This window comes from Chlorocebus sabaeus, chromosome X (genome assembly GCF_047675955.1).
Source record: "Chlorocebus sabaeus isolate Y175 chromosome X, mChlSab1.0.hap1, whole genome shotgun sequence".
NCBI classification, from domain to species: Eukaryota; Metazoa; Chordata; class Mammalia; order Primates; family Cercopithecidae; genus Chlorocebus; species Chlorocebus sabaeus.
In genome coordinates this window covers 29,206,218-29,231,506 of record NC_132933.1, presented here as the reverse complement: position 1 = coordinate 29,231,506, position 25,289 = coordinate 29,206,218, and the positions used below count along the sequence as shown (strand labels likewise).

At 41.2% G+C, this 25,289-nt stretch overlaps 1 protein-coding gene across 1 annotated transcript in view; it reads right to left on the bottom strand.

The window, feature by feature from the left end:
* The window catches only part of TENM1 (teneurin transmembrane protein 1), a 497,338-nt gene that overhangs the window by 20,854 nt on the left and 451,195 nt on the right, over positions 1-25,289 (bottom strand). The window contains exons 22-25 of the mRNA XM_037988761.2: positions 21,590-21,956; positions 19,630-20,140; positions 7,407-7,579; positions 6,109-6,344 (exon numbers count right to left, since the gene is read on the bottom strand). Coding sequence (XP_037844689.2) covers positions 6,109-6,344; positions 7,407-7,579; positions 19,630-20,140; positions 21,590-21,956 — 1,287 coding nt within the window. The remainder of the gene's footprint in view (positions 1-6,108; positions 6,345-7,406; positions 7,580-19,629; positions 20,141-21,589; positions 21,957-25,289) is intronic.

Sequence of the window (25,289 nt, the reverse complement as noted above, 5' to 3'; positions counted from 1 at the left end):
ATTCAATAATGTAATTTTTTAACTACCAAGACACTCCCTTTACTTTGCCAACATATAGAACCTTATCACCAGAAGGGATCTTAGGAAATGGTCTTTTGAGCCAGACTGCCTGAGTTCAAATCCTGTGATCTCTGCTTACTAGCTGTGTGACCTCTCTGTGCCTCAGTTTCTTCATCTGTAAAATGGGAATGATAATGATAAATCCATCTGATAAGGTGTTATAAACAGTAAATGAGTTAATATGTGGCAGTATACATGGTAAGGCTTCCAGGAACGCTAATTGCTGTTGTTATGGTTAATACTACCACTAATAATAGATTGCACCATCCATGTCCCTCTTTTTATAGATGAGAAAAGTGCAAAATTATGGGCATACCAGTTCTTCCTCAAAATCATCCTCATTTTTCTCACTCAACTTTGGCTATGTTATTTACCTTGGACCTTTTTCTCTCTAAGCTAATTTGCCCTTGCTTGAATACTTTGCTGTTGACCAATTCATCTGTGTAACCATACAACAGATATTTAAATTTTTTATACCACATCATTAATGCTCATATATAGGTGAAATGGTATATGAAATAATTCTTTCTTTCTAGTTATCTTAGTAAGGTTGATCTGAGATTAACAAAAATAGGCCAGGCGCGGTGACTCATGCCTGAAGTCCCAGCACTTTAGAAGGCTGAGGTGGGTGGATAGCTTGAGTACAGGAGTTCAAGAACAGTCTGGGCAACATGGCAAGACCTCGTCTTCACAAAAAACAAAACAAAACAAAACAAAAACAAAAAAACACACAAAAATCAAAAACAAACAAACAGAAACAAAAAACACACAAAAAAACAAAAACAAACAAACAGACAAACAAAAAACCCCCAAAATTAGCCTAGCATGGTGCCATGCACCTGGAGTCCCAGCTACTCAGGAGACTGAGGTGGGAGATTCGCTCGAGCCCAGGAGTTAGAGGCTGCAGTGAGCCAAGATCGTACCACTGCATTCCAGTCTGGGAGACAAAAAACAAAAACAAAAAGAAAAACACAACCAAATATAGCAGGTTCTATGATTTGGAAGCCCCAAGAATTCCTGGACCCCAAAAATCAATACTGCCCAGTAGCCTTGACATGGGAAATCTCCTGTCTCCAGGGGGATCCTTAGGGGGAAAAGCACTGTTACTTGACTGAAAACTGCAGATATATTTTTAAATAGATTAATCTGATTAATCTATCTCCAGTCAGGCTCCCTATCTAAATTTTCACAAAATAAATGCTTCCACCAAACCTGAGGAGAAGGAAGTTAAAATAGTGTTAAGTGAATGAAAATCCAACTCTGAGCACCCTGTAGCTGAGGACCAAGGCAATTTCTGAGAATAGAGGGAGAGGCCAGAGCCTTCTTGGCTGCCCCCACCAATTCCCCATCATTTATCAGCCTGAGACCCTGTGTTCAACTGAGCTTGTTTCTCCTTCTCAGCTCACATCTGAACACATATGTTTCATTTTAAAACCAACCTATCCTATTCTCAGTTATCTTTGAGTAGAGGAAAAAGTAAATTGTGAGAGTTTTAGATAAGTCCTTGCTTCATTTCACTTGTAAACACATAATAATCCTACTTGATTTTATAATTTTTGTCATAAAGTGCTAAGCCCCCTCCATTGTTTTTCTTTTAATAAAGGAGGCTGCAGTTCAGGGATTTTGCTATAACCTTACAGCTCAGTCTACAAAATCTTATAAACAGCTCTGGGATCCAAAGTTGGGATAAATCTCATATGACAGCATTATTATCCATGGACATAGCAAGGTACAAACTGGATGTAGTTCCTAAACCAGTATGCTTTTGGTGAATGCCCAATTCTTTTACAATTGCCTCTATTGTTATCTGCACTCTAATTTCTCTATTGTCCAGGGAAATGTATTTGTGGGGACAGATTGATGCAGCAGATGAGCAGATACACTGACTAGATGCAAAAGTGCTTTGCAAGGAAGGAAGATGAGTCAAACACAACTCAGGTTGGGGGGAAATGGATTTTTTAAATAAATGAAATTTCAGGATGTTAATGTGACCTATTTCACTTAATGGAGCTGGTGAAGGATGGCTCAGAGGTAACAAATCCCTTGCCTGCTCAGGCTGAGCAGGGTATCATGTTTCCCAAGAGTTTGCCTCCCTCACCTTGAAAGGGATCCTGACTTTGTATGAAAAAAAAAAGTCACTGATTATTCTCCAAAGATAGGTCTATCCTTTTCTGACTTTTTTTTCTTTCCAGCTAAAAGGTCTGGGGGAGGTGTGATCAGCAGCTTTTGGGAACATTTGACATCTATCATCTTACCAAATGGGCCTTTAAATGAACCTGTCATTTTGTCCTTGAACAATTAATGCTTTATGGCTTGCACACTTGCAAATTACAACCACACTTTTGTGTGGGTTTTCAAAAGGGAGCCCTATTTCCCACAGTACAGAAGGGGTTTCTATGTTGTATGACTTGGAAATTCTGTCTCAACAGCTCTGATAGTTCCACCTGCCCTTACTCTGAAATGACAGCTTCACTAGAAGAAATAAATGATTCAGTCCAAAGCATTGAGGAACTTGAGAGCATCAGAGAAGCTTATTCTTTGTATGCTTACAAATGGGTCATTGCATATTTTGGTCCAGGAAGAGAGAAAATTGTCATCAGTTTGTCCCTTGAAAAGCTACCAGAAATGAAGGAACACCATCTCGGAAATAATAACATCAGTGGGGAAAGAGAATTTACTTTGTCAAAATTGGATTCACATGTCCCTTTTGGGAGCATATTCATTTCATTAAATTGGAAATGCCAAATCTGGGGAAATCAAGGCAACAGCATAAACAAAAAATCACTAGGAATGGGGAGAGCAGGTAAAAATTAACCAGTTAAGCAACCTCCTTCCTCTTTTTGCCTGCTTCATGCTTTTCCTGCCTGGAAGCCAGCCAGTTGTCCTGTGCCTCCCACACTTGCCAGTATATTAGAGTCGATTATTTGTCTCTTTTTGTCAGCATTGAAATGAGGAGTCAGGCCCTTCCAAGGTAGCTCCACTGAGTGAGGCAATGATTTATAGATTAATTATTTTAAGGAACAAGGCAGCACAGTGTGATGCAGTAGAAAGAGTGCCATGCTCGGTGAGGACCTGCATTTCAGCCCTGGCTCTGATCCTTAATAGCTGGTTGACTTTGGGCAAATCACTTAACCTATCTGGGCCTTGGTCTCCTTATCTGTAAATTGAAAGTAACAGTTGACGGCTGTGGTGATCAAATAAAATCCTGGCTATGAAACCATTTTGTTCACTCTGAGGCATGAAACATACGTAAATGATTGTTATTGTTATTAGACTTCTAGGGGCATGCATGGTAACACCACCTGACCAATAAGGGGCCTTGTTTTTCAGTCACAGGACCTCAGGGAGTAGCCTAGAAGTGATAGAGAGAAGAAGGCCTTGAATTTGTTGCCCTTATAATCCAGTCCACAAATCTGCTCAACTCTGCCACAGGATCGGAAATGGGTCACATTATAATTAGTACTAACTAAACACTTTACTTCTTAACACTAATGAGTTCCCAAATGTTTTATGACCATTAGCTTCTCAGGATTAAGAACAATTTGGGATATGGGGTGTAAATTACAGTTTATAGTTTCTCTCCATTATCTGTGCATATGGAGGACAGAAAACAGGATGGGTTGTTCTAGAAAATGGAAACTTCCAAGGTCACATAATATAGGATGAGTTATCCTAAAGAATGAAAAATCCCAAAGTCACATAGTATATGATTTGGTTCAGAAAGTTTTATTGAGGCTATAAGCTGGGAGAGGCACTAAGAAATCACGTATTCAATACAATTTTTCTGTGATGAGTCCGTGAGGTCGATAAGCCACATGTAAATAATTCTTACTTTCTCTAGTAGTACACTTTTATTTTGCAGGTGAAAAAAAATTGAAGGCATTTCTTAAACCATTTGTAAAATAGGGTATCAAGGCCAGATTCTCTAACTTCCCCATCCAGGGTTCTACCCAGGAGGTCCTATTTCTCAAAGAATTCCGATAGAAATCTTTACTGCTACCCACGCAGAGGTTGACTATTTGGATTGGTTTCACTTCTCCATTCAGTGGCATATCTGGCAAACATTCCATTAGAAACTTGTCAATAGAATCGAAACATAAAAGTTGACTTGTGCACATAAAAAACTTCAGTAGCTTTTACAAACAAGCAAAACCAAACAAAAATAACCACCCACTAAAGTCTGTGCCTGTGTGTCACCAATAGAACTGATTGAAAAGTGAGCACTGGCGGGGCGCGGTGGTTCATGCCTGTAATCCCAGCACTTTGGGAGGCCAAAGTGGGTGGATCATGAGGTCAGGAGATCGAGACCATCCTGGCTAACATGGTGAAACCCTGTCTCTACTAAAAATACAAAAAGAAATTAGCTGGGCATGGTGGCAGGCGCCTGTAGTCCCAGCTACTCGGGAGGCTGAGTCAGGAGAATGGTGTGCACCTGGGAGGTGGAGCTTGCAGCGAGCCGAGATTGCGCCACTGCACTCCAGCCTGGGAGACAGAGCCAGACTCTGTATCAAAAAAAAAAAAAAAAAAAAAAAAAAAAAAAAAAAAAAAGGAAAAAGAAAAGTGAGCACTGCTGTAAATTATTTTGTTCATATCAAGCCATATGACTGGTTTGACTGCCTGTCTCTGGAATTGGGTGGTTGTTTGGTGGTTGTACTTCCACAACCTTAAGGTTACCAAATTTTTACTGTGAGCAAAGAAAATGTAAATGTTAGATATGAGTTCTAAATTTCTTTTCAAAGAATGAATATGTCAGTATGTTCAATTCTTTGCCATCTACTTTTAAACATAACTTCCTCCTAAAGCAACCTTTTTCAATTACCTACTCCACCCTGTCTCATTCCGATTACCTGCTCCACTCTAACTCATTCTGATCACCTGCTCTACCCTAATTCATTCACATTACCTACTACCTGCTCTGCCCTGACTCCCCCCAAAACACTGACCCCGTCATTCTCTTTAAATTATCCAATCGGAATTAGTTTAGTCTGTGTGGTCTAACCCTAGTCAATAGGGGAATGACACAGCAGCACGTGCGTCAGGGATAAGAACCCCTTCCCCTCCCTTGTCCAAGTGTGTGCTCACAATTGCTCCATCTGTAAGGGGGCACCCTTCTATAGAAGTAACTTGCCTTGCTAAGAATTAAAAAGAAAATTTTATATTCGAGTGCTATTCCTTTTGCGGCACCGAAACTTTATATATACCAAAAACCTTCCCGGTATGTCAGGCATGACACAGGTGCTGAAAACAGATCTGGCCTCAATAGTGAGTGATTATTTCCCACAGGCTGGCAGTTGCTCTAGGGCAGATATTGAATGTTACTACATGTAGAAAGTTGGCCACATCATCCTAACACTGGTTAATGTTCAAGAGGAGACAGGTAGACAGAGTGCTATGGCGATTGTAGGCTTTGTGTGCTGCAGAAAAGCTGACTGAGGTCTCTTGGTTAACTCTGGTGAACTGTGCTTGGTAAGGACTTTAAAACTCCCTAATCTATAACTTCCTCAAGGCAACTCTGAGAACCTCAGCCCAACCTCAGTACCAGTCCTTTATCCCTCTGGCCCTGGATATGTATTCATGGCAATGCTATAATTCACTGATTTTTCCTTTTAACTTGCCTTTGCCCAAATGTTGCCTTTTGTCTCACATCCTTTTGTGTGTACCTGCGAGGTATTTCCAAAGAGCTACCTGAAAAGCAGGGACCTCAGTCAACTCAGTGAGCCTGATAAGCATCTCCAGGGCATGCTGGGAGGGGTGCTGGAGGGCTTCCTTTGACTAAACACATTTCTTCATCCAGACTTTCTTGGTGCCTGAAATTGCTACTATTAGAGCACTTTAGCTGGCTAATGACAAAGAAAGCTCCTATTAGAATACTCATTTAAGGATACTGAACCATTATCGGCCATTAGCACCCTCTTTTGAATTAGTATATCATATAAGCCAGTCAGTCACCTAGAAAAGCTTTGGAGAAATGGGACTTCAGTTTAGGGAGGCTCTGCAGTTAAAAAAATACTATAAAAGTTCTATATTTTGTATAAAGTCAAGCCTTACCCTCAGCCTCCTTTCAAAAGCCGAAACGTTGCCTTTGTTTTGCTCCTTCCTCTGCCGCCACTCGATGAGGTTTGCACTGTGCTCTCCGGGCAATGAGATGTTGCATTTGCCCAGGGTAGGGTTGACTGCCCCTGCCAGGATGTGGGGCTCTGAGCTGAGGTTGATCTCCATTCCGCTGGCAAAAGTGACACGCAGGGAACCATCTGGACTCACCCGATAGGTACTCTGAGTATTTTCTGTAGACAGAAGAGCAAAGGAGGAAGAGGGGGAAGGAAGGGAAGAGCAGGAGGCAGAAAAGAGACAGGTTTAGTTTTAGGAGGCATGTTTGGGAAGGGATAAGCAGGTGGGGTGCTGTGGTCTTAACTGCCTTCTGGGCTAGACTATCGCTCTGACAGGCAAACGTGTTCCCTGTCCATTTGTGTCTTGTTATTTTCACAGCTGGAGTATCTGTTTCTTGGATAAAAGACTCTTGTCTAACACTGCAGGCTGTTTTTGTTTTTTTTTCTTTTTTCATTTTTAAAGAATTCCCTCCCTTACTGACTTGTTGGATCAGCCTCCTCAGTTTGACATGCTGGGAGCTAGAATGAGAAGAGTATGAAGTTCAACTTAGCACCTTACCACTTGGGGCCACCATCACAGTTGCTTACTCCACAAAATACCACTAACAAAAGTTGGGACTATTCCTCTTAGAGTGTCTGGCCTCCCCACCTAACAACAGAATGAGGACTTAATGACAGGGCAGAGAGAAAGCAATTTCTCTTTGTGTACTTCTCCTCTAGCTTCTAAGACATTCCTTCCAAATCCTATCTCCCTTCCTTCCTTTCTTCTTCTGTTCTTCCTTACTTTTCTGTCTTCAAATAGAATGAGTTTTTAATTCTCTCATTTCACTTACATTCTTGCTTGGTCTGTATCCTAAGATTTTCCTTTTTCTTCACCCACGTTGGCATTGATCTAGAATGCTAAGCTCAGCTGGAGCCCAGGCTCCAGTTATTTAATATAACCTAGCCAGACCCTGAAAGAGCTTTGCAAACAGCTGGGTGTTGGGAAATGAGTTGATAGCAGAGCAGACTTGGCAGGGATTGAACCTCATGACTCCTACAGAGATGGGCCCAAAGTTGATATGAGAACTTGTAAAAGGTGTGAATTTTGTCTGTGTTTCAACTTCCATAGCTGGAAAATGGGAAGAGTACATCTTCTCAGCTAGAGGTGTATTCTGTTTACGAATGATGTACACAGGTTTCAGGGTGGATGTTGAGATAGGGGCTATTACAGACAGATATCATTGGAAACAATCTTACCTTGTTTTAAAATATATATGGTACTAGTTGCCGTCAAGTTGGTTGACATGAGGACATTTTCGCGGTTGGAAGTATCTAGCTCCACTTTTGTCAGCTTCTCCAGGTCACTGTGGAAGCTGCTGACCTCTCCAGTGGGAAACGTTGCGTTGGTCAGATGTCCCTCGGGGTCATACCTGAGGAATGTAACCAATCCCAGCTTTGAAGCCTCTCGGCAGTGATAACAGGCCTTTGCAAAATAAAAATCACTTGGCAGCTAATACTGTTTAACTTTGAGTGATAACAAGTATTATTAACCTTGTTCAATAAGAAGAAAAAGGTCAGAGAGATGATTAATCAAACGAAGGTATTTTTTGCAGCTTCTGAATTCTTGATGACTTCCTTGAGCTGTGCTGTTTTACAGAAAAAATATATCTGGTAATGAATCACCAGGGTGGAACACTGATTTATGAATCATGTCCTGCTGTGTGCAATGTTGCAGGGAGGCCTCCGTTTGCAATTTGGGTCGATCCCATTAGATGTGATGGATTACAAAGCCCAGCAGAGGGTGCTGTTGTCAAAGCAAAAGAAGGTACAAAAGGGCCCTCAAAGGCTGAGAAGCCAGTATACTGACTTTGCGTTATGATGGGAAAATTATAATTTGCTGCTGTTTAAGTTGCCAAATTTGAAATGAATGAATCATTCTTCCAACAAAATGAACAGGCACAGAGGATAATGGAAACATGTTCATTAAAACATTCTGGAGCCCCCTGATCTTGATGTCACTTAAATTTTAAAAATCTTTTTAGAGTATAGTACATAATGTTTTGTAATTTGTCTACATGAGTAAGAGACAAAAAAGGGATAATAGGCTATAACCTATATCTAGAAATATAGTCTAGGGAGTTTACTTTTCCAAAAAAAAAAAATCAGAATTATTGGCAATCTCACTGTCCTCCAAATGAAAACTGCTTCCCTGAAGGCTTTTGTTGTGGAGCTGTTCTTTTATTGCCAGTAGAACCATGAAAAATAAACACTTCATTAAAAGTAAAGACATGCACTTGGAAACCCATTACTGTTTTCTTTTCAAGTTCCAAATTACAAAATATTTAAGCACTTTTATTTGCCTCTTAAAATGTTAAACAATTATATTCTTTTTACCCAAAATGAGCAGGATTCAGCCTGGACACAATGGTAGAGACTGGCTGTACTACTCCCTCCCCCAACAAGTACACAAAGTGGCACAGTAATTCAGTATTAATCCATTATATTCTAAAGAACTCAGCCTGGGTAGTTGCTCAAATTTTAATAACTATACCAGCCTTTGGAAGGCTTGGGAAAAGTGGTTGGACTGTATTTTATAGGACAGACTTGAACTTGAGCCTATACATAATGCCACCTAAAGTTCAGTTCTGCATAAACATGGGCGTGTGTGTGTGCACACACATATACACTATCAGTTAAAACAGTCACATATGTGAATAGAATGAATCAAATAGGTTATTGACATCACAGATATGCCAAGCCTTAAAATTGGGTGTCTCCTTTGTTTCAGCCAAAATGGTTGGCACATGGCTACTATGCAGCTAAGGACTCATTATCAAAGAAAGACTGAAGAGTGCTGTTTGTTTCTGGGGTTAATAGCAAAATCCTTCCCTCTGCAAAGACTGCCCATGTTCTGCCTGCTGTGGGGCTCTGTGGCTACGAGAAGCAGGCCGCTGGCAAGAACGGAGCATGGGAAGGCTCAAATACCCACTTTAGCTGCAACCTTGTCTGTTTGGTCTTCCTTCCAGGGGAGGAAAACAATAATATCCAGCCTTTTAAAAAAAAAATTAATTAATTTTTTTTTTGAGACAGTCTTGCTCTGTCACCCAGGCTGGAGTGCAGTGGCGTGATCTCGGCTCACTGCAACCTCTGCCTCCCGGGTTCAAGCAATTCTCAAGCCCTAGCCTCCCGGAGTAGCTGGGATTACAAACAAGTACCACCACATCTGGCTAATTTTTGTATTTTTAGTAGAGACGTGTTTTCGCCATATTGGCCAGACTGCTATCGAACTCCTGGCCTCATGTGATCCCCCTGTCTCAGCCTCCCAAAGTGCTGGTATTACAGGCGTGAGCCACCGCACCCGGCCCAATGTCCAGCCATTATTCTCCCAAGGTAGAGGAGGCAGGAGTTTGCAGGCAGTAGACAGAGGGAAGCTGCTGCATGCCTTTCTTATCAGGGGAACTGTGGCCCCAACAACCTGGATTATGCAGGCACTTCCTCTCTGTTTCACATGAGGCACCAGCAACTTTGCCTCATTGGTTTCCCTTTCCTGATTTCTAAAGGGATTCCTCAACCCTTGGCAAGCTCACTCTTCATCATTCTTCTAGGAAAGCTGATCTTAGATGCTGTGGATGCGGGTTCCACACGGACTTTGCAACTTGGGGGCAGTTTCCTTCAGTCACACAGCCCCTTGTTTTAAGGGAAGATCTCATATAAAGGTAAGATCAGTGGTTGCATCCACTCATCAGAGCAAGATAACAAGATCAGATACCAATTGAGCATGGTATCCATGCAGAGGGGTACAAGGGTCAGAATTCCCAATGAACTTTTGCAGTGACCTGTGGCTAAATCTGGTTTCCTAGTCCACCCACCCAAACACATTTTCAGCTAAGTTACTGGTGTTCTTTGTCCTAAACTTTTTAAAGTTTATTTCCAAGAGCACAGGCATATTCCTACATATTTTGTACCCATTCCTACTTCCAATATTGATAGTAGTATATTCAGAGAGGCAAGCTAAATATTCCTAAATAAGGCTGTAATTACCCAGATAGATTTAGCTGGGAGACTGCTTTGTGTATGTGTATGTGTGTTTGTGTGTGTGTGCGTACGTGTGTGTGTTTTCTGGTGAAAGAGGCAATGGTTTTGGGAATGTTTCCCATGGGCCTGTCCAGTTGTTGGGTAGCTTGAAAGTTATATTGCCTCATTTCCTTTCTGTGGCCAGAGAGGCCAATGAATGTGTACATTTGACTGTAACTCCATGATAAACAGAGCACCCCAACTCCAACACACTCACATACCCCAATTCTGCTAGTCACAGTTAAAGCAATCACATTTGATGGTATCTACAGGGTGGTGTCTCTGATGCTCAATATGGCCTTGGATCAAAACATATAGATCCCACCTCTCTTCTGTTGGGTCATTTCCAAAGGAAGAACAATAGGCAGATGTATACATCAGTGGGTAATTCCTACAACTTTGGAAAGATTGCTCAAAGTGGATAAGAAATAGAGGGAGACTTTGATTTCCTATAGCTTACTTGAGTTTTTTTCCATCATCACAGGGGAATGCATCTTTCCAGACTGAATGTCGAAGAAACAAGTTTAATCAAAATCTCTTCTGCTGTGTGTTTCCCTTTGGTGCCTTCATCCTTTGGTGCAGAGAGTACAAGCCGATCTGCTCCAACTGATCCCCTCAGGCCACAGCATGGGAGCAAACCCATCCTCTCTGCCTGCAGGGCAGAGTACTCACTTAACCAGGCTGCAAATTATAGCTGGTGAATTGTGCCATCAGGAAATGACAGTTGCCTTCATAGTCATCAGAAGTGGGTTTGGTAAGAGGAGATTTGATATCAAATTGTCCCTTGCTGTCTTGATTTTACAGAGTTCCACTGTGATGGTCCCAGAGGGCACCAGCCAGTTAGTATTGAGTACACTCAGCCAGTTAAGTATTGAGTACACTCACCCTTTTCCTCAGCACTGTCATAGGCTGTGTGCATGTGCACTTGAGTGTGTGTGTGTGCATGTGCACACATGTGCACCCCAGTGCATTTGTAAAGAAAATTCAGAATCCATTCTTGTCCTTGAGAAGCATATAGTTTAGTTGGAGAGATGATATTTACACATGATTAAAAATATATTTGGTCTGGTATTTTCTCATAAGGGATAGCTTGCCCTTTCCTTTGAGGACAATTTAAGCCAGAGTTAAACTGTTGAGAATAAAACTAGAGGCTCCTACATCTTTGCTTTTAAAAAATACTGCAGATAATAGAAGATAAATTCATTACTTATTCTTTTAAAGGAAATATGAAAGAGTCAGACCCTCTTTACACTTTCATGTCAGAAAGCTGACCAACCTAATAAGAATTCTTTAGGAAATATGAGATTCCCCTTTCCTCACCAATAAATTCCTTTGGCTTCCTATGATTCAGTTCCAAGTCCATAATGCCCTTCTATCTTCATTTGTCCTTCATTCAATAAATATCAGAGTCTTATGCTAGGGACCAGGGATACAGTGCTGAATGAAATTCACAGTCTAGTAGGGCAGATAAGATATCCACACAAATAACTCTAATGCCAGAATATTGCCATGTATTTCTGTAAAGAAGAAACTGTAGAATCTCAGAAGAGGCAGAGGTCATTTCCAGCTGGGCTGAGCAGAACAGGAGGAGGAAGAGCAGAAGCAGGTGGTGTTTGAATCCTAGAAGGTAGGTAGAGATTGGGGAGGGGAGGAAGGCATTCCAAATAGAGGTATGAAGAAAGGCACGCTGACTGATGGGATGTCTACTGGAGGACCAGCATTGCTGGAGCACAAGGTTCCTCTAGGAGGGTAGTGAGAGATAAGGCTTAACAAAGAAGCATAGACAGTTTTTCAAGGGGATAAAAGGATGATCCAAACAGTGTTTTGGTGGCAATGAGTCTTGGAAGGGGAGACAAGGAGCAGGGAGAATTGTTAGGAGGCTGCAGCCTCACTTCATACAAGAGAAGATGGTGGTCTGTTGCCTTCGTTAAGTATATTGTGATTGCCTATCATTGGGATTTGTCTTCCCCGCTAGTCTGTACAATTCTCACATCTTTAGAGGGAGGACACAGTGTCTCATTCATTTTTATATTCTCTGTGTCTGGAACAGAGTAGATTCTCACTCCATGTACTTGTTGAATGAGTATAAATAGGATGCTGCTAGTGAAAAAAAAGATGTGGGTGAATATGAGAGCCAATGTGGTTATAGAACAGACAGAACCATTGATAGTGCTTCTGGGAGGGCACACTCAGGTTACATAGATGTGCTATGGAGTTCAGCTAAACTTCCCTACCAGCCTTTGTTACTTCTGTTCACTCTCCATCTTTATTTCAGTTCTTCCCAGAAATACCCACGATAATTCTGTTTTACCCACTCTTGATCCTTATTAAGGGCATAAAGCACAAGGAGAGGTGACTGAGCAAGGGTGTCAAGTCTCTATTTCTAAAGATCTGAAGGAATAGTCAACATTTCTATGTTCTTGTTTAATTGAAATCATTCCCCTGCCTGGAGGCATGGGGCTGAACTATACAATGCCTTAGTTCCTTTTCTACTCTGGGATTCTGGAAGGCATTGGAAACATCACATGTGTTTTGAATGACTGATCATTACATAAGCATTTCTGCATGGGAATCACATCCTATCCCCAGGCAAATATCTCACCCAGAGACATGGCTTGTTTACCTTGCCCCCTACCCCTTCTGATCTTATAAGGGAGAAGGGGGAATCTGTCATTAGCCATCCATGATAAAACTGGTCATTTGTAAAACAGTCTAAAAGGTACCCAGAGATATTATGAAGGCTTCTCCAACTTGTCAGTGGGTGGCATTTTTGTTGTTGTTGTGTTTTTTTGTTTTCTTGATGGGAGGAGAGAATGTGTTAATAAAGTCTGGAAACAGAGAATGCAGAAGACCAAGGAACGAGAGATCATGTAAATGGAGAGTCTCCTTTGAGTGGGAGGGCTTCCCACAAAGGGCAAGGGGCCTGAGGAACTGTCAACTCAGAATGGACCAGCAGCAGTGACATGACTGATGCTTTGGCCTTAGTCTGGTACCTTTTCAGTTTAGTGGAGCAGAATCCTTTGCCAGGGAAACAAACAAGGGCAACCTGGCTACTCTTGCAGCCTTGTGGAGAATGGCTTGTCTGCTGTGTGAGTTGCTAGGTCCTTCCCTCAGATCTCAGCTGCTGCAGGGTTATTACAATTAGGAGCCCACCCGTGCCGCCTCGGGCCAGTATTCCTGCCTTGACAATCAATTCCTTGTTAGCTGTTTCTCTGTGGTCAGCTTTTCCCCCTGACACATGGGACACTCATGGGCAGTGATGCATCAAATACTAACACTTGGGGTGTGCAATTCTGATCCTGGTCCAAGTCAAATGGAATTATGAAAATCAGTGAACTATATAAACAACATCACACTACATAATAAAAGTCCATGCACTACAACTACACAAGATGCATTTTAAAATCCCATTTGGATTATCCACTGTCCAGGGTCATCTATGTCACTTTTCCTCGTGATCGCCGCAGATAATAGAAAGTTGAATGGATTACTGACTGGGCTACCTTTACACTGCAGTCTTCCATCCTGCCAAATTTCACTTCTGTTTCTCTCATGCTCATCTCAGAACAGAATTTCTATTTCCACCTTTGCAAACAATTTGTCCCCTTGTCCACACAAAGAAGCCTCCCTTTTACCTCAGGGAATTACTCGAGTTCTTTTAGGAGGGCCTGGTATCAGTGGTATGGCAACCTTCTACCGACCTTAGCACTGCTCTAACCCTGACTAGAAGAGTAGGTCAAATGCTGTGTTCTCCAACTTCAGAAGGACAAGAGAAAACTTGAAAGGTGCTCAGAACTAGCCAAAGCACTAGAGGACAAAAGTGAAAAAAGTCAGATGTTGTATCAAGACTGTAGGAAGAATTAGTCACATTATGAAGGCTGGAAAGTTGCTCATTTCTGTTTACAGGCAAGAAGGGACAGGAGCTGTGTTTTGTTAAGGACTGCTGTTCAGCACCAGAATAGACTGCGTCAGGAGAAGAGGTACCTTCTCCTTTCAACAGATGCTATTTGACCAAGAGGGTTTCAATATAATTCTGACTGGAGTTAAAAAGCTGGGAGAAAGAACAAATGGTTATTCAGCCTCCCTTTTCATCTCCTGGTGCTACCCTATTCCTCTTTTCCTGCTACTTGAGGGAAACTTTCTAGCCCTCTAGATTTTGTATGGTCACTCTCGAAAGCCCACATGATCCTCCTTTTTCCGGAAGGCAGTGCGGCAGCAGTGGAAAGAACACTGGAATAGAAGGTCAAGGACCTGACTCTGGATAAGCCAACTAGCATATGAATGGGCAAGTTACTTCCCTATTCTGGGTCTCAGTTTCTTCATTTGTAAAATGACATCTAATGTCTCTTTGTGGCCATAAATTTTTTATTATTATACTTTAAGTTCTAGGGTACATGTGCACAACGTGCAGGCTTGTTATATATGTATACATGTGCCATGTTGGTGTGCTGCACCCATTAACTCGTCATTTACATTAGGTATATCTCCTAATGCTATCCCTCCGCCCTCCCCCCACCCCACGACAGGCCCCGGTGTGTGATGTTCCGCTTCCTGTGTCCAGGTGTTCTCATTGTTCAATTCCTACCTATGAGTGAGAACATGCAGTGTTTGGTTTTTTGTCCTTGTGATAGTTTGCTGAGAATGATGGTTTCCAGCTTCATCCATGTCCCTACAAAGGACATGAACTCATCCTTTTTTATGGCTGCATAGTATTCCATGGTATATATGTGGGTGGCCATAAAATTTCATGACTACTCCCATGTGGATGTCTGTGTTTCTCATAGCTTAGTGGCTCGAGATTGGCTACTCAACAATGATGTTAGTTGATACCTTTTCACTCACTATTGGCCAAATCCTGGTTACAGGCCTGGGCCCCATTCACCATGAGAATCTTGCCTGCCACACAGTGCCTGCATCAATTTGATGCCAGTGGAAAACAGGCACACAAACTGATATGACAACAAAATTATCTTCTCTCTTCAGCATCATCAGTTTCCCCCTCTATATTAGATCATTTTTATCAGTTTACAAATATGCTGCCATTTCTCTCACTTAAATAACTGTTCTGTTTACTCTGTTTCTCCTCCAGCTCTAATTTCTCTGCTCCTCTTTACAGCAAAACTCCTCAAAAGAGTTCTTTACTCACTGTCTCAAACTCTCTCCTCCTAGTCATTCTATATTATTATTATTGAGATATAATTCTCATACCATAAAAATCACCTTTTTAAATTGTACAATGCAGTGACTTTCAGTACATTTGCAATGTTGTGCAACCATCACCACCACTTCTAGAACATTTCTATCACCCCCAAAATAAACCCCATATGAATTAACAGTCACCCCCCATTCATTCTTCTCCCCAGCTCTTGGCAACTACTAATCTATTTTCTGTCTTTATGGATTTGCCTCTTCTAGACATCTCATATAAATGGAATCAGAAGGGTCCTTTGTTTCTGGATTATTTCACTGAACATGATGTTTTTGAGGTTCATCCATGTTGTAGCATGTACCAGAACTTCATTTCTTTTTATGGCTGAATACTATTTCATGACATGGTTATATCACATTTTGTTTGTCTGCTCACCACTTGATAGGCATTTGAGTTGTTTATATTTCTCAGCTATTATAAATAATGTTGCTATGAGCATTTGTGTATCCATTCTCCCTTAAGAGAATATTCTACTCAGGCTTTGGTCCCCCATGTGTCACAGTGCCTGCTCTTCACAGTGCTAAATCAAATGATCAATTATAAGTCCTCATCTTACTTATCAGGAGTATTTGGAACAGCTGATGACTCTTTCCTCCTGGAATCACCTGTTTTATTTGGTGCTATGGTCGGAATTTGTCCCCCCCAAATCAAATATTGAGACTTAATTGCCAATGTGATAGTACTAAGAGGTGAGGCCTTTAGGGGTGATTAGATCATGTTATGTTTTCTCTACCTTCATGAATGCGACTAGCAATCTTACAAAAGAACTGGAGAGAACCAGCTAGGTCCCTTTTCGCTCTCCACCTTCTGTCATACAAGGACTCAGTAGGCAGTGCCATTTTGGAAGCAGAGAGTAGCCCTCACCAGACACTGACTGTGCTGGCACCTTGACCTTGAACTTCTCAACTTTCAGAACTGTGAAAAATAAATTTCTGTTCTTTATTAATTACCCAGTATAAGGTATTTTGTTATAGTAGCACAAACAGATTAACACAGTTGGCTTCCAAGACATCCCACTCTCCTAGTTTTCTTTCCACTTTACTGGCCTTTCCTTCTCAGTGTCTTTTGTTGGTTCCTCTTCATATCCTCAATTCTTTTTTTTTTTTTTTGAAACAGAGTTTCGCTTTTGTTGCCCAGGCTGGAGTGCAGTGGCGCGATCTCAGCTCATTGCAACCTCCACCTCCCAGGTTCGAGTGATTCTCCTGCCTCAGGCCTCCTGAGTAGCTTGGATTACAGGTACCCGCTACCACACCCAGCTAATTTTTTGTATTTTTAGTAGGGACGGGGTTTCATCATGTTGGCCAGGTTAGTCTCGAACTCCTGAACTCAGGTGATCCACCCGCCTCGGCCTCCCAAAGTGTATGTAGGGGTTACAGGCATGAGCCACCACACCCAGCCCATGTCTTCACTTCTAAACATGGAGTGCTTCATGATCAGTCTTCAGATCTCTTTACTTCATTGTCTATACTCACTTTCATGGAGAGATCTCATCCCATCTCATGGTTTTAAATACAATCTAAACACTAGTACATCTCAAATATCACTCTCCACCCTCTCTCCTCAATTCCAGACTCATATATCCAATTGTCTACCTGATATTTATACTTAGATGCCTAACTAAATTGATCATATTCAAAACAATTCCCAATCTCCCACCTCACAACTTTCCAGTATAATGTGTTCCTTGTATAGTCTTCCCTTCTTGGTAAATGAAAACCAGTTGCTCAGATCAAAAACTTTGGACGTATCTCCGACCCCTCTTTCTCCTGCACTCAATACTCAATCTTTCTGTAATTCCTGGTAGCTCTACTGTCAAAATATATTCAGAATTTTAGCACCTCTTACTGGCCCAACTCCCTGGTCCAAGTCATCCTTTTTTGCCTGCATTATTGCAATAGTTCCTCCTGCTTCCCAGTTAGGTTCCCCTGTTTCCACTACACGGTTCATTTTTAATACTGAGTGATTTTTAAAAAAATGAAAGTCAGCTTATATCACTTTTTTACTCAAAATTCTCCAGTGGCTCCACTTCTTAGAGTAAAATTCAAAGTCTTTACGGTGGCCTACAAGGCCCTACATGAAGTAGTTCTGGTTACTTAATTGATTTCATGTCCTCATTATCCTTACTCACTCCACATCCATCACAATGGCTGCCTTACTCTTCCTTGAATGTGTCAGGCTTGCTCCTGCTGCAGGCATTTATACTTACTCTTCCCTTTGCCTGGAATACCCCTCATACCACTCCCCACCCCTCCAGATATTCGTATGGCTTACTGTCATCTCCTACAGATCTTTATGCAAAAGTCACCTTCTTGGTGAGGCCTTTCCTGTTGACCCAATCTGAAATAAAAACGTCTTCTGCTCCACCCACTTGATCTCCCTTACTTTACTAGATTTTTCTCCATAGAACTTATCATCATTTGAAGTTGTATACATCTTCCTCATCTTCCTCCAGTACAATATAAGTTCCATAAAAGTAGGGATTTTTATCTGTTTTGTTCATACCTGTATCTGCAGCACCTATAACATTGTATGGTATGTAGTAGGTGCTCATGTATTTGTTGAATAAACACATGAATGGTTGAACTGGTTCTTTTGAAAACTAGTTAATACTTCAGCCATTTCTTGCTGGGGAACTGAATTCCACCATTAGCTTTTGAAATATTGTTTGCCTAATTTCAGCCGCAGTGTGATCTGGCTTGAGTTTTTAAAAAAGATATTAAAACTTCTCATTAGAAATTTTATCTTTTCTAAGGGTAGTGTATTTGAAAACACAGGCTCTTGGTGGTTGAATTCTGGGTATCTATATGAATCAGGACAAGTTAACTATCTTGTCCCTCAGTTTTCTCATCCATGAAGTGGGCATACTTAGGGGCACCTATCCCATGTTGTTATTATGGGGATCAAATAAAGTCACATATGTAAATTACCTAGCCCAGTACCTGGCACTTAGTAAATCTTTAGCTAACTGTAGCTTTTATTACTCTTATTAAGATGTAAGAGAATCACTTTCAAAAAATAGAGGAAGACTTGCAACAGAAACAACTGAATAAATTTTTCTAAGTGAAAGTAAAATAGCTGTCTGGCCTTTTGTACAGATGGCATTTCTTTGAAAAATGATCCAAAACTTGAAGGCCAATTGTTTTTTCCCTTTCTTCAAGAGGCTTTCATGGGACTGGACATATTCTCTATATCTTCCCAAAATAGTCACACTTGGAACCCCTTATACTTTAACATCTCCACTTCTCACATTCTTCAACTTTGATGCCATTCCAGACTCTGAATTCAGATTCCACGGATTAGCTCACTCAGTATACTGGTTAAAAACTCAGCAATTCCTTTTGTGGGGAAAATGCTTCCTGAGTGCCAGCAGACCAGCTTTCTAGATGGGCTGACTTGCAAACAAGGTCATCCATGCCTTAAAAGTCAAGGACAATGCTCTCTATTTCCATGTCACAGCACCTCCTAGTAGCTTGCTGTCAGACATGCTTTGTGTTAGTTCCCCATTAAACAAAGTTATCACAGTTCCAGTCTGTAAATGCCAAAATGTGCTGGATTATTCAACTTGTGCAGGGACCCTGAGGAAGCCCAATCCCATACAGAGCATTTGGCTCTTCATTTTACAGAAGCAGCCAATGGAATGGAGCCTCTCCTATTCAGTATTTGCCCCATATAATTCTTCCCTTGCTTTCCAGGGTCCATTTCTTATATTTGAATTTCTCTCTTACCTCCCACAGCAACTTACACTGAGTTGGGCTGGGCTGGGCACACATTCATTTGTTCATTCATTAAACCCCACAGGGCTCAATAAATACTTGTTAAGTCACACTGCTTCTTTGCTGCTTTAGAACTATACTCTAGTTTTGTTATTTAAATGAAATTGTACCTTGTCTTCCCTGGGATGCTGTAAATTTCTTGAGTACTTGTACTTCTACCTCATTCCTGTCTCCTACAGTGCCACACTTGAGTCTTCCTTCATGCAGTCTATGTTTTTATTATTATGCTCTGCAAACTGCTCTGGAAAAATCGGTCTGAATTCTAGGAATTAGGTAAAATTTTCTCCTTGACTTTTCATTTTTTTATAGTGGTTGTTAGGAGAAAACAACATTCAACACCCAGCAATTACTAAGGCATTTTCCTAGTATATTACAATTTCAAATAAAAACCTAACAAAGCCCATGTTGAGAATTAGAAACTTACTCATAAACGGTTGTCCATCCATTTTCGTTACTTTTGGTAGCCAGAAGCCCTGTGTTTCCTGGATAGGTCATCAAGGCCAGGTTATAGCCTTGGGCTGACACTCTTTTCAGGACTCCATTGCTGCTTATAGTCAGCCAGTATACTTGCCCACCAGGCACCACAAGCCATAGGGGCATTCCACCTGCATCACGGCGAATGTGCACTGAATTGCCATTGCTGCTGGTAATTGCACCCAAGTCACCTTCAGAATTGTAGGTGAAGTTATAAACATAGTCCCTTGTTATCAAGTTCAGGGTGTGTAGGTGGGTTCCATTTACAGTGAACTGGTACAGTTCCTGATCAGCAGGTGAAGCAATCTCATAAAGGTTCATGTCATTCAGGTGGGCTTGGTTCCTGCTGATGGTACGAATTCGAACATTTCCCAGGTCTGCCACATAGAGGGTACCATCAGGCGACACTGCTAAGGAGGAAGGGGCTTTCATCTTTGCATCTTTCGCATAGCCACCATCACCTGGGGGAGAAAGGCTCTGATTTTAACAATTGGCGTCATAAGCATTTACATGAACATACCACAGACAGAAAGCTCTGTGCATCAAGAATCATTTTAAAGGAAACAGTCAGTGAACCAACATTCTCTGTATTCCCTCCCTGAAAGATATGAGCCTATTATTCAAAAGACTGTAATTCTTGAGTCAGTACCACTGCAGATGAACAGTAAGATGTAATTATCTCAGTTACAACAATTTTGTGAAATCCTCAATCCTGCTGTTCAGAATCTATTGCATTGTAAGATACAGGAACTGCAAATAATGATAGCCACATAAAATTTGGCCGGAAATCTGTGAGAGTTATGCCTGTCAAGGCTTTCAGGATCTGTTTCAGGACTTTCCAGTCCTACCGTGCCTAGATGCCCTTTCTTCTGTTAATTCCCATTGTCACACTGTCAAAGTACACTAAGTCTGTAAGTGCAACAATGATTCAGAACATCAAATTCGATATCTGGAATAAACATTAGATTTGCTTTGACTGAAAGATACCAATTAGCAAAATATCTATAAAACTAATTGTCCAAGAAAACATTGGAAATATTGATCAAAAGTCATGTCGACCAAATTGCTCACTCCTGACTTCTCTGGCCTAAGGAAAGGCAAAGGTTAAGAGAACCATTTGGGCCTGGATGAGCAGTTTAATAGTACCGCATGTAGAATGGAGGGAGGGATTTCCATATCCCAGCAATAATTGTATCTATTGACATTAAGAGGACTGTTTGCCATCTGAGATATCTACTACATGTTTTGGGGAGAAGGTTCTTTTTTTTTTTTTTTTCCAATTTTGAATAGAAGAAAACTTCACTATGGGTTATGGAGAAAGTCTTAGATTTTCAAAAAGCAATGTATCTAGCAGACCAATGTCCTGAGAACTCTCCATTGCCAGATTTAACTTTGTGCACCTATCCCAAAGGCAGCCTGTTCTTAGTCTCTTTGAGTCTCAAATAGCACATGCTTTTAATCTGAAAACCAACCACTTATGGGGAAGTAATTTCTTCCTCAGCTAAACCAGAAAATGTGGGTTTTACCTAGTTTTCCTTTCTCTAAAGTACAGATATTTAATAATATCATGATCTTTCATTTGTATAGTAGTCTCAACTTTTTAAGAGTATCAACATTTTTATTATACTAGTTTATCCTCAGAAGAGCAAGGTGATATAACTGAGACAATGCCATCTTTATTAAACAAATGAAGCAAATGAGTCATGAAGAGATCTTGCAGCTTTCCTAGGGTCACTCAGTGAGTCAGTTGTGAGAACAATTAGGTGATCTGACTCCTAATCCACTGCTTTCTCCACTAGCTCATACCAATGTTTGCAAGTAACACTTTCCTTTTCTTTTGACTTTGCTGGGGCACGTTTTTCTTTTCAAAACAGAGAGGGGGAGCTGGTGAATTGCTAAAAAGGTCATACCTGAAAAACAGTCACAGTTTGGATCAATTTTGCAGTCACAGTCAGTGGGGGCACCAGCGATGATGGAGATCTCCCCATTGGTGGTTACTTGCTGAATGCGGTTTACTTTCCTCTCGTCTGTTTCAGCTATGAAGAGCAGCCCGCTGTGGGAGACACTGATGGCCCTCGCTGACTCTAGAGTGGAGTGAATTGCTACCTTGCTGACCAGGAAATGATCGATGCCTGGCACCTGGCAGTGAATGGGGCGTCCTGCAATGATCCGCACGCGCCTATTCTCAGAAATTTGCAGCACAATGTTGTTATCCAAGACATACAATGAATTGTCCATAGGATTGACTGCAAGGTCTGTTGGCCACTCTAATCGCACCTGTGAAAAGAATAGAACACATACCGTTAGGTTACCATATCTTTCCATAGGCAGTTTTACCTTGAAAAAAGAAAAAAAAATTTGGTGTATTGTTTCCCCTGTCTTATGAATTTTAGCAACATTGATGATGTTGGGGAAAGTGGAGGGTGGTGGGGGGATGGTTAATCACATGTTCTGGCAAACATACTTATCATTTATGCCATTTACAATATAATGTAATTTTTTCCAATAATTTCAGAAGGATCATTTAGAGTTTTCAAAGTGTGTTCTCTGGACCAGCAGCAACAGTATTATCTGGGAACTTGTGAGAAATGCAAATTCTCAGGTCCCACCCTAGAGCTATTGAATTAGAAACCCTGGAGGTGGGGACCCAAACATCTGTGTTTTGCCAAGGTGATTCTGAGGATCATTGCTGTAGGAATTCTGGTAGCTATGATAACTCAAATCTCTTTCACTGTCCTGTAGATTATAGGAGAGCAAGGTCATATAGGTTTCTGGATGACAGAATGCTGGAGAAGCCAGATTTTACTCAATGAGCAACCTTTTGCAACAGGACCTGCTATTAGCACAGACCTAGCATCCACCTTGTGGAACACTCAGGTACAGTTCATCAGCTGTTGATTTAGAATCCTGGGGTGTAGCACACTGCTTACTTAGCTTGACCTGGTTCACTCCATAGGTTCCCCTTTTCAGCAAAGAAATGGGTTGTTTTTTTCTTTCACTGAGTGTTTGTCGAGTGCCTTTCTCTGGGTTAAGCCTTGTGCTAAGCTTTTGGGGCTCAAAATTGACTACGACACAGTGTCTGTCCTCAAATGATTTGTGGTATAGTAGAGTCTTTAGAGGAACCATTAGGCAATTACTCTCCATGTTATGAAAAGAAGGCAACAGAGAGGGTAAGATAGCACTTCACCTGGACTAGGAGTCAGGAGGCAAGATATTCCCAGAGAAGGTGGTACCTAAGTAAAGTCTGAAATGAACAGTAGGAGAAGAATGGGGTGGAAGTTGAGCGGGGAGGGGCATCAGAGTTGAGGAAAATCTGGGTACTGGGAAAAGCATGGGTGAAAGTCCAGAGGTTAAAGACAGCATGGCCCATCCAGGTTACTAAAACTAATTCAGTAAGACTAATAATAGGCTGAGTGTGAGGGAGACCTGAGTGATGAGGCCAGGTGTTATGGAATAAATTTTGTCCTCTCCAACTTCATATGTTGAAGCCCTAACCCCCAGTGTGACTGTATTTGTAGATAGAGCCTTCAAAGAGATAGTTTAGATTAAATGAGATCATAAGGGTGGGGATCTAATCCAATAGGACTGGTGTCTCTCCAATGAGGAAGAGATACCAGGAATGCTTACACACAGGGGGATGACTATATGAGGACAGAGCTAGAAAGCAGCCACCTGCAAGCCAAAGAGAGACACCTCAGAAGAAACTAAACTCACCAACACCTTGCTCTTAGATTTCTAGCCTGCAGAAATATGAGAAAATACATTTCTGTCATTTAAGCCATTCAGTCTGTAGTATTTTGTATGGCTGCCCTAGCAGACTAATATATCAGGTGCTCTGGTTTGAACGTGTCCCCCAAATACCATGTATTGGAAACTTAATCCTCAAATTCACATGTTGATGGCATTTGGAGGTGGGACCATATCCATCACCTCAAACATTTATCATTTCTTTGTGTTAAGAACATTTAAAATCCACTTTTGCAGCTAGTTGAAAATATATAACAAATTGTTGTTCATCACTCTATAATGCTATAGAACACTAGAACTTAGTCTTCCTATTTAGTGGTATTTTTGTATCCATTAAGCAACCTCTGGCTATCCCTATCCATCTTCCCAACATCTAGTAACCACTATTCTACTTTCTACTTTTATGAGATCAACTTTTTTAACTTCCATATATTAGTGAGAACATGTGGTATTTATCTTTCTGTGCCTGGCTTATTTCACTTAACATAGTATCTGATATGGTTTGGATCTGTGTTTCTGCCAAAATCTCATGTTCAGTTGTAATCCCCAGTGTTGGAAATGGGTCCTGATGGAAAGTGACTGGATCATAGGGGTGAAATTCTTATGACTGATTTAGTACCGTCCCTGCTTGGTACTGTATAGTGAGTTCTCATGAGACAGGGTTGTTTAAAAGTGTGTAGCACCTTCCCCTTCTCTCTCTCTTCCTCCTGCTCTGGCCATGTGAGGTGCCAGCTCCCCTTCACCTTGGCCATGATTGTAAGTTTCCTGAGGACCCCTTAGAAGCCGAGTAGATGCCAGAATAATGCTTCTTGTACAGCCTGCGAAACCGTGAGCCAATGAAACCTCTTTTCTTTATAAATTACCCAGTCTCAGGTATTTCTTTACAGCAGTGTAAGGATGGATTAATACAGTGTCCTCCAAGCTCATTTATGTTGCCACAAATGACAGAATTTTGTTCTTTTTTGTTGCTAATTAGTATTCCATAGTGTATATGTACCACATTTTCTTTATCCATTCATCTGTCGATGGACATTTAGGTTGAGTTCATGTCTTAGCTGTTGCAAATAGTGCAGTTATCTCTTTGACAAACTGATTTCCTTTACTTTTCTGGATCATAAAATAGTTCTATTTTTATTTTTTTGAGGAAACTCCATATTGTTTTCCATAATGGCTGTACTAATTTACATTTTCCTTTCTCTGCAACTCACCAGCATTTTTTTTTTTTTTGTCATTTTGATAATAGGCATTCTAACTGGGGTGAGATGATATCTCATTGTGGTTTTGATTTGCATTTCTCTGTTTGAAAGATAATTAGGATTAGATAAAGTCAATCATAAGGGTGGGGTCCCCATGATGGGACTGGTGGCTTTATAAGAAGAGGAAGACAGACTTGAGCTGGCATATTTTTATCCTCTTGCCATATGATGCCATTCCACTATGTTATGATGCAGCAAAAATGCCCTCACCAGCTGCCAGTGCCATGCTCTTGGACTTCCCAGCCTTCAGAACCAAGAGTTAAATAAATGTTTTTCTTCATAAATTACCCAGTCTGTGATATTATGTTACAGCAACAAAAAACGGACTAAAACATTGGGTAATAGAGGGAAGCACATGTCCAGTTTTGTTCTGATGGCTGTGGGAAGCCACTGAAGGGCTCTAAGTAGGGGTGTGATATAGTCATATTTGGGTTCTAGACAGATCATCCTGGCTGCTGTCCAGACCATATTAGAGGAGGAGGCGAGATAAGAGGGAGGCAGGCAGTTAGGGAGCTCCTGCATGGGCCCAGGTTAGGGATTATGGTGCCTGAACTGGGATGACAACAATGGGCATGGAGAAAAGCAGATGGATTTGAGACATGTTAAA